The 9,760-nt window shown below is 37.2% G+C and overlaps 1 protein-coding gene across 10 annotated transcripts in view; it reads left to right on the plus strand.

The window, feature by feature from the left end:
• The window catches only part of TANK (TRAF family member-associated NFKB activator), a 95,437-nt gene extending 87,629 nt beyond the window's left edge, over positions 1–7,808 (plus strand). For all 10 annotated transcript variants that reach the window (XM_014534121.1, XM_014534118.1, XM_014534120.1 and 7 more), the window contains 2 exons: positions 3,083–3,663; positions 7,256–7,808. In XM_014534121.1, coding sequence (XP_014389607.1) covers positions 3,083–3,663; positions 7,256–7,426 — 752 coding nt within the window. In that variant the 3' untranslated portion in view covers positions 7,427–7,808. The remainder of the gene's footprint in view (positions 1–3,082; positions 3,664–7,255) is intronic.
• Positions 7,809–9,760: the final 1,952 nt, after the last annotated feature.

Here is a 9,760-nt window from a genome sequence, read left to right on the forward strand (position 1 = left end):
CTGCACACCAGCCGGGATTGAGCCCGCAACCCAGTCACGTGCCTTTGACCGAATCGTACCTGGGACCCTTCAGTCCGCAGTCCGACACTCTATCCACTGAGCCAAACCAGCTAGGGTCAGAAGATTTTTTTTTTTTAATGTGACTGATCTATGCCAGGTAGTTATGCTGAAAGAAATACCTGCTTTAATACAGCTGTTTGGGTTTTTCATGTTTTGTTCACAGGGAGGATAGGAAAAGAAATTCATAGCACATTTCTGTCATTTTGTGGACTCCTCTGTGTATAGAAACTGGCATGTTCAACTTAGCATAATGGTCCAGAGCACAGGCTCTAGAATTAGATTGCCTGGGTCCCAGTGCCAGATCTACCACTCATCCATTAGCCAAGTGCCTTGGAATTACCTCTCCATGCATGCCTCCTTTCCTCATTGGTAAAGTGGAGATAATAAAGTATCTATCACGTGATTATTTTGAAAATTAAATGAAATTGTGTATATACAATGATTATAATAGTGCATAGCACATAGAAGCACTATTAATGTTGGCATTATCAGCAGCAGCAGACTCTTCTTGTAACAGTCATTTTGATAAGTGTTTCTTCCTTCTCAGGTGATACAGAATTTGGGTGCCTCAACTGTTGGTTTTCCTTATTTGTTATTTGCAATTAGCAAGTATAATCTACAAAGGAAGTGCTGTTTCCTAGAATTTCTTGCCACTCTTAAATCTACTACTAGGAAAATGACTACTTGAGAGTTAATGGACTTTAAGAACCTCAGCAGACAAAGAAATCTTGCTAAACAATTAAGGTTGATCTCAATTACTGTACCACTCCTAGGCCAGATTATCTAGCAAATGTAGATTCTTATACCTAGCTCTGAGGGGAAGAGAATACAGATTCATTCAGACTGCATTTATTGAGGGCATACTATGTACCGGGCACTGGGCAAGGTACTGGGAATAAGTGGAAAACAAAACATAGTTTAGAACCTTAAGAAACCACTTTAAGCATACCTTTAATAAAGCTATACTTACAGGTACAATGCAGAGTGTTTAGTCTGCAGAGCACCCAAGTCATGCATAAACCAGTCTTGGGAAGTCAGAAGAATCATCCAGATAAATTAATATTTAAGCCAAGGAATAAAGAGCAAGTAAGAGTTAGACAAAGAGTAGTGGGATGGGACACCAGGTAGTCTGCACAGCATATGCAAAAACCACAAAAAAAGAGAGCATATCTATTTTGGAGCACTCTACTAAAGTTCATTATAGCCAGAGTAAGATGTGAGACAGGTATAGTGAATATGAGAGAATGGAGAGGTGACTAGGGGCTGAGGGCCATGGAGAGCCATGAAAAGGTTTTATTAGGAAGGTAACAGGACCAGATTTGCACTTTAGAAAAATTAAGGCAGTAGGGAGTGGGGGGATGTAGAGAATGGATTAAATATGAGATAAATTTAGAGGCAAGGAAGCAGTTCAAAGGCTATTATAATAATCTAACAAGAGAAGGTGGTTTGTACTAAAAAATATAGAAGGTATATAACAGAGGGACCAAACAGTTGGATTATTGGAATGCAACTTGGTATGAGACTGCAAAGACCCTAGAGGAAGGGAAGGAACTGACTTTTCTTAAGTATCTACTAACCTGAACAGATACTGTGCAAGGTGCTTTGTACAACTGTCTGCTTAAATCGGCATCAAAAATTGGTCAATTTTCCATTCCTGAATGTACAGCTTCATTGATATTTACATTGTTAAAGTGATAATCGTTTTTAATTTTTATTGTTTGCCCATTTAATGAAAATACATTATCAACTTCCAACCTCACTGCCTTCTTGAAGTAACATTGTAGAGCATAACAGCCTTTTCTAATGTCTCAGGGTCATCAACATGGAAAGTGCTTTGATCATTGTTTTTTTGTTTGGGGTTGTTTATTTGTTTGTTTGTTTGTTTGTTCCTTGAGAAATGTAGCCCCTCCTGGCCCTAAACAAGACTAGTGTTTTCTGAGTTCTTATATCTGCTTTTTTTTTCTTGTCTCCTCTCCTGCCTTCAGCTCTTGTTGACAAGTATATCTGCCTTCAACAACTATATGCATACCTTTTAATATGCTGCTTCTAACCAGCTATGAGCTAGGGACACATCATCAAGCTTGTTAGAATAAATCTAAAATGAGAATAAGAGCAAAACTCATATATCTGTGGAGCTTGAGGCTCTAATTCTGACTCCTGAGAAGCTCCATTTACTTACTTTTTTAGCTTTGCCTATGTCCTAGAGAGCTGAATTTGTTGGATAAGTGACTTCTAGATAAATGAGCTACAGAGGCCCTGGTATCTATCTACCTGATATCTACCTGTTATCTACAGAGGCCTTTTTTTTTAATCTATAAGATGAGCTTTTATATATTCATATATAATTTGCTAAACATGCATTCCAAAACTTCATCCTTCTTTTACCTCTACTCTCTTCTTTCTCCCCAACCCCCGCCTCCTCCTCCACCACTCTCTCACATAGATTATTGAGAGTAGGCAGTGGCTACATAGATCGGTGATATACTGTCACACAGTGATATTAGGGGAAATGAATGACCTTTGATATTTTTGCTATATGCTAATTCATATAGGTTTTTAATCTGTAGTAAATATGTGTGTGTGTGTGTGTACGTGTGTGTGTGTGTAATCTCATAAGGATTTTCCCTTTTAACAAGGTATTTGTCTAATAAGCAAGCTCGCAGTTGCAGCTTCTCTTCCTGACAAAATTTTAAATGTATACATTACAAGAAAACGGTTTTGAGGGTTTTTAAGTGTAGAAGAGTAGAACTGTAAACAAGATGCAAAGCTTACAGCAAAAGACCTGGGGGGGAAAATACAAAGCAGTTAAACTGCAGCTAATAAGCATGTTCCAGTTCACCCACCAGAGAATGCTAATATTTCTGTGTAAGACAGTAGCAAATGTAAAAAATCACAGTTGTCTTCAGTTCCTATAAAAACCAATAGAAAAAAATAATGCTCATCTGTCCAAGGCTAATTGAATTCAGATTGTTAAGAATGATTGGTATATGACTGTTTTCCTTGTGTGTTCTTTTCTCTGCAGAAACACAGTGCTCGGTGCCTATACAATGTACGGATAAAGCAGATAAACAAGAAGCGCTGTTTGAGCCTCAGGCTAACGATGATATAAATAGAAGTGCATCCTGCATCACATCTGTCACACCAAGAGGACTGGGCCAAGATGAAGAGGACACCTCTTTTGAATCACTTTCTAAATTCAATGTCAAGTTTCCACCGATGGACAGTGACTCTACTTTCTTGCATAGCACTTCAGAAAGACCCAACGTCCTTGGTCCTGCTGCATCTGAGGCTGTGTGCCAAGATAAATTCAATATAGATATCAGAGACGACCTGGGAAACTTTGTTAAAACAGAAGAAACTTTATTTGAAATTCAGAGAATTGACCCCATAGCTTCAGCTATACAAAACCTTAAAACAACTGACAATACAGAATCCTCAAATCTTGTAAACACTTGTATCAGGACCACTCTGGATAGAGCTCCGTGTTTGCCACCTGGAGACCATAATGCATTGTATGTAAATACATTACCACTTGAGGACCTGTCTCATACACCTTTTCCTTCACTTGATTCCCCAGGAAAAGCTATCCGAGGACCACAGCAGGTAACTGTTTTGCATTAACAAGTATATTATGTGTGGACACACATTTTGCCAAACAGGCACAGATATACATCTCTTTCAGATTATTGGACATCCTTTTAAACTAATGACTAGCCAATTTAAGCTCCCAATAAAAGATCCAAGCTCTATAATAAATGACATGAAATTATAAAGGATGAATATGGGAAAGCTCTGTTATAAAGTACCTTAATTAAAACTTATGACACGTTTTAAAATATACATAAGCCTTATCCATATCTAGCACGTGTCACTTTCTTCGTCCCTTTACAGAGCTCTTTCACTCAGCATCAGTGTTATAATAGGATTCTTCTTTAAATTTCATACTGTGAAACAAGTGGCATTTCTCTATTTAACACTTTGTGTAGATCATACTCATCTTTACAAGAATCTGTGATGTAGCATAAGTAAATAATTGCATTGTATATTCCCATTTATCAAAAAATTAATCTGTCTTTCAACTAATAATCCTATTACATTCTCATTTATACAGTACATAGATTTGTACAGTTCAGTTTTGGTTTCTAATCTGGCACTGAACATGCAGCCTAACATATTTTTAATAGTCTCTGCATATATATGATTTTAATTAAATACTTTAATGTTCCTAAAACTCGCAGTCTTCTTAATGCCCCCCAATCCACTCCTAACATCCTTTTTATTCAGGTACTATCACAGGATAATTTTTTTTAGTTTTAAAAAAAAGTTTTTAATGCCTGAAGGCAAATGAAAATATATAATTGTTAAAATAAACAGACACTCATGAAAATACAGATTGGTGTAAATGTCTATATAACTTGCAGACATTTGTCTGATTTCTCTTTGTCTTAAACAACTTGAGGAATACCCTTTGGCTTTGTAAGTACTCAGATAGGCTATAGACTTTTAAATCAGCATACAAAGGATGCAATAGCCAAGCTGTGGTATATTTTAGTAGTGAGGAAAACTAGGCATCTCTGACAATAAACTTTAATTACAAACTCACTTATATTCTACTTTGTACCTTATTTCACATCATAGTCTTAGTGATAAGTTACTACTAAATGAAGCAAATTAAGCAATTTCATTTATTGCAAGTAGAATTCCTGTGGAGCTGTGAAATGCATCAGTTCTAATGCTTGTTACTTTTTTCTCCATTATATTTCTTGCTTGTCCTTTTACTAGTTAGTTAGCCTGTGCATTCATGTTTCAGTAGATGGCACCCTGCATTGTGCATTTGCTTTCTATGATAGAGCAGGGAAACAGCTGGTATGTGATTACAACTTGATGGAAAAGTATTCAGCTTTAAAAATGCAGGAGAATTGGTGTTGAGCTGTCACAAGACATGGGGCATAAGGTTAGATAATTGATATTTTGGCAGGAAAGGCAAAATTAGTTTGATTTGAAGGCCATGTTACAGTTTAGGATTGAAAACCTATTTCTTAAGATGGGTTTTTTAAAATATTTTTCTATTTTATTTGTATTAATAAAGCTAGTATGATAAATATAAAATTTGAGTTGAAATAACAGGAGCAAAATTGTGGTTACATCTTTCAGATTTTTACTTTTTATCAGTCATTACTACTGAACACTTTTTTTATACGTTCGTCTATCATTAGAAAATCTAAAATATATCTTGCTTATTTTTGCTCTGTGTGACTTTCTTCCTACTTTTGCTGAGTCAGTCATTGGGACCCCATCTAAATTCTATGAGGAGATCAAATCTTAAGTAATAGCTCCTAACAAAGAAAGATAAATACGGACTTTGAAGATAAATTGCAGTAGAAGATTGACTCACCAAATTTAGAAGCTAAATTGCTTTTAAGTCTGTTTCTTAGTATTGTATAGATCTTAATAATTATTTTAGCATACCTTTTTTATTTATATCTAAATCAATTTCCCATTAAGGTGGTAGGTAGTAATCAGTTGTACTTTTTGTTTAAACTGCAAGCAGTAAAATTTAAATCTAGCTAACTAGACATTTGCTTATATACTCAAAATGATTACTGCTTCTTTATCATGAAGAAAGGTTTTTTCAAAAATTATTTCAAAATGTATGTTTCAGATATTACTGTTTTATGTAATAAAATTACCACTTCTCACAAAAGGAATTGAGTCAGTGTTATTATTAGCCCTCCATACTAATATCTAAATGTTTCAACTAGTGATACATATACTGTTTTTGTAAATGATTGGCTAACTAGAATGAAAGAGATTGATTGAGGGAATGAAAACTAACACTGTATTAGATGTTGAACTAGGCTATTACTTTAAAAACATATTAGTAATAGGAACACAAAGGTGTCTCTTTAAATAGACTTTTTGAGGTGATTTTCCTCAAACTATCAGAATTTAGCTATGTCAAGGTAATTCATCTATGCAAGGTAAGAAAGCAAGTTTAAAAAATAATTTGGCTTGCAACACTTTAGGAAAATAAGATAGTCCAATCAACAAGTATTTATTGCACACCTCCTATGGAGCTAAAAGGCTTTTCCTTGCCCTTCTCGTATTATTTTTTTTTTACGAATAAATTCAGTTATTTAAGGGTATTTATGTGCTGCTTATAGTTTTGTTGAATTACAATTTTCTATAATTCTATAATTAGGTAACTATTAACAGATTTTACTTCATTCAGCCAATAAAAGGAATAAAGAAGGCCAGACTATGCACTATGTAACAGGAGCAAAATAAGAAAGAATACATCAGGTGTTAGATTTTGTTGAATGATTAATTTAAATGTTTGTGGTATGTTTTCTTTTAATATATATATTTTTTATTTCAGAGAGGAAGGGAAAGGGGGAGGGAGGGAGGGAGGGAGAGAGAGAGAGAAAGAGAGAGAGAGAGAGACCAATGATGAGAGAGAATCATTGATTGGCTGCCTCCACGCCCCCCATCGGGGATCGACCCCCACAACCCAGGCATGTGCCCTTGACTGGAATCGAACCTGGGACCCTTCAGTCCGCAGGCCGATGCTCTATCCACTGAGCCAAACCAGTTAGGGCTAAATGTTTGTGATTTTAAAAAAACACAAATAATCAATGGAATTTGTCTAGTAGTTTCAAAGAAAAAAAACTTTTCAAAAATCAAAAAAACATTTGCATATGATTTATTCATTATGTATTTGTTTATAAGTAGTGAAATTTGAATTTCTCTTCATCACAATGCATGTATATATACATATTATGTCTAGTGGACTATGTATTAATAAAGGCCCTATAATTTAAGGTTTCTATTGTAAAATAGAAAAGGTAGAATTTAATTTTTAAGGTCTCAATTATTGACTGTTGTTCTAAAACTTCTGCCTTTTTGGTACTGGTATTAAAATATGCTGGTGCTAAAGTTGGAAAATTTTTAAATATGTGAAGACAAAGTACATGGAAGTATATTTAAGTGATTTGTAATCACAGTTGAGTTGTACCCCTTATGAAAAAGAGAATGTAGTCATGTCTCACGCTAACTCTATGGAAAGGTAATTTGCTTTCATATTAGGGATTTCATATATATGCACATAACCCATTCAAACTATTTGAATTTGAAATTCAATGAAAATTGATTTTAAGTACAAATAACAGGAAATGTTTTTCTTTGTTTCCTGCAGCCTGTTTGGAAGCCCTTTCCTAATCAAGACAGTGACTTGTCATCGGTACTAAGTCGCACAGGCTCAGAACTGCATATACCTCGAGTATGTGAATTCTGTCACGAAGTTCTCCCACCATCCATTACTTCCATGGGGGATTTCCTCCGGCATCTTAATTCACACTTTAAATGAGGAGACTTAAGACACATTTGAAAACAGACATATCACTGTTCTATGTGATGATTTGGGATTTGTAATACTGTAGATACTTGATTGCAAAGTTAGTTCAAGATCATTTATTGAAAAATCACAGATATTTGAATTTTTCTAAACTTACATTGTAACCCTCCTTTATTATCTTTTAAAAGATCAAATTGCAGTTGATTGTGTTCATGTTTACAGTGTTTATTACCATAATTCAAAATTATGTATGTGACTTAACAGAATTGTATGACCATAATTTATGTTTGTTTCAACTGTCTAAGCTTATTGCTTGGAATCCTAGTTATATCTATTGAATTTGGTGATGTCAAATGTTTCATTTGTTTTCATTAAAATTTTTAAATTATTTATACTCTACGTGATATGCTTTTTTAATAAACCTATAATAGAGAATAGCAGACAACATGAGCATCTAAATACAAAACCTAAGACATTTGTTGCCCAGTGATAAAATCACTAGTAAAACAATTTAAACACTTCAGATTTTTTAAAATAATATACTTGGTTTTAATTTTTCTGTGTAGCTACATGATGAAATTAAGTATTTAAAGAGTTACTTATATTGTGATCATCAATGTGTTCTTTGTTCCTGAGTAAAAAAAATGTAAAGGAAAAAAAACACATTTTTGGGAAGTTTATAAAATTCATGTTTTATTTCCAGTAACTTGATAGAAGAGTGATACCAGGTTAGGTGATATTTTATTACAACTAGTAGCTCACTTTGAATTTTTTAATTATTTTTCACACTAACTAAAGAAACATACTTGCATTTAATGGAAGCAAATCTGAAACTATATCCATATTTATTTATATTAGTAATATTCACATTCTTGTTGATAAATTTGTTACTCATTGTTAGCAGCCTGGTTGGTGGCCACTGGGAGACATGGAGAAGATACCAGTTCAGAAGGCTGCGAAATGTTTAAAATTTCCTTCCCTGTAATTCTTTTAGGTTTCTCTTCCCTCCCTCCCCCACCCCCAATTTTTTAAAATGGTTGAGGCATGACTTACATTTTATGAAGTAAACATTGATTTGCAACTCTCAAAACAGAAATTTAAGCCTTCTTTGGAACATGTGTTTGGAAAAGCTGGAGGGTTTAGGATGAGGGAATTGGAGCAGGCCCCTGTGCCACAGTGAAGAGCCTTAACTTGAGGAAGGATGAGAGCAGTGCCTCAACTTCTCAGGGTGCCAAGCACATCACACTGACATCTTCCTCACCCAGGTGACATAGTGGTGATTAGGTATTCACTGTGAAGGTGTCTGCGGCATGTACATCTTTCTTTCATTGCCACTGGGTCTGAATGGAAAAGCCTAGACAATTATCCCAGTCTCTCCCCTCCCCCCCCCCCAACCTCCACCCACCCAGCCTCCCCTCTCACTTCTCCCACCCCATACACACACACAAAATTAAAAATAAAAACACTCCAGTGAGTACCAGCCAGAATATACCACTGTACCTATCGCGAAAGGGGATGCTTTTTCTTTCTCCTTTTCTGGAAGAGGAAAAGCCCCTCTCACACAGTTGACATCTACTAGACTACTGACAACCCAAAGAAATTACAGCCCAGAAAGTGACTCCAGTGACAGTGTATCGCTGACCCCGCTCCCCTCTTTTCCCACATCCACCACGTGTGCAGGGAGAGCGGGGAGCCCTTGTTTTCTTTTGGGTCCTGGGGCTACCGGCTTCTGAGGGACAAAAGCCCTCTCGGGCCACGCGGGAGGCAGCCTGGGGAACAGGCTCCTTCCTGCGCGGCAGGGGCGGCGCTGGCGGCCGCTGAAGGTGGAGTGGGCACCCTCCGGCCTCTCCCTCTGTCTCTGATGACTGAGTCGTGCAGGGGCTGCATCTTGACATCTGCTAAGCGTGGCCGGGTAAGAACAGCTCCCAGGTAAAAAAGCTGCACACGCGAAACGCTGAGTCTGAAAAAAACACCCCCGCCGAGGCGAGGCAGTTGTGAGCGGGATGCCTGAGAAGTGGGAGGTGAATGTCCCCGGGAGGGCCCCCCGGCGCCGCGCTCCCCGGAGGCTGAGGCTGCTGCCAGCGGGGACATCTGCTTTCCTACACTCGCGCCTGGCTCACCCCGCCCCCTCAGCCCGGGTTGCGTGGTTATTTTACCAACACGGGGGGAGGGAGAGCTCGGGGAGGTAGAAAGGGGGTGGGTGGAAACTCGGGAGCTGTTCTTCCCACTCCCCACGTCCCCTCCTTTTTCTTTCACATCTTTTAACCTTCAAGGTAAAGACTTTATAAATGTGAACGATGAGCGCGTCCGCCGGCTCCTAGGCCCGCCTTCTGCCCGCGGGGCTCT

This window comes from Myotis brandtii, unplaced genomic scaffold (assembly GCF_000412655.1).
Source record: "Myotis brandtii unplaced genomic scaffold, ASM41265v1 scaffold125, whole genome shotgun sequence".
In the NCBI taxonomy this organism is placed as follows: Eukaryota; Metazoa; Chordata; class Mammalia; order Chiroptera; family Vespertilionidae; genus Myotis; species Myotis brandtii.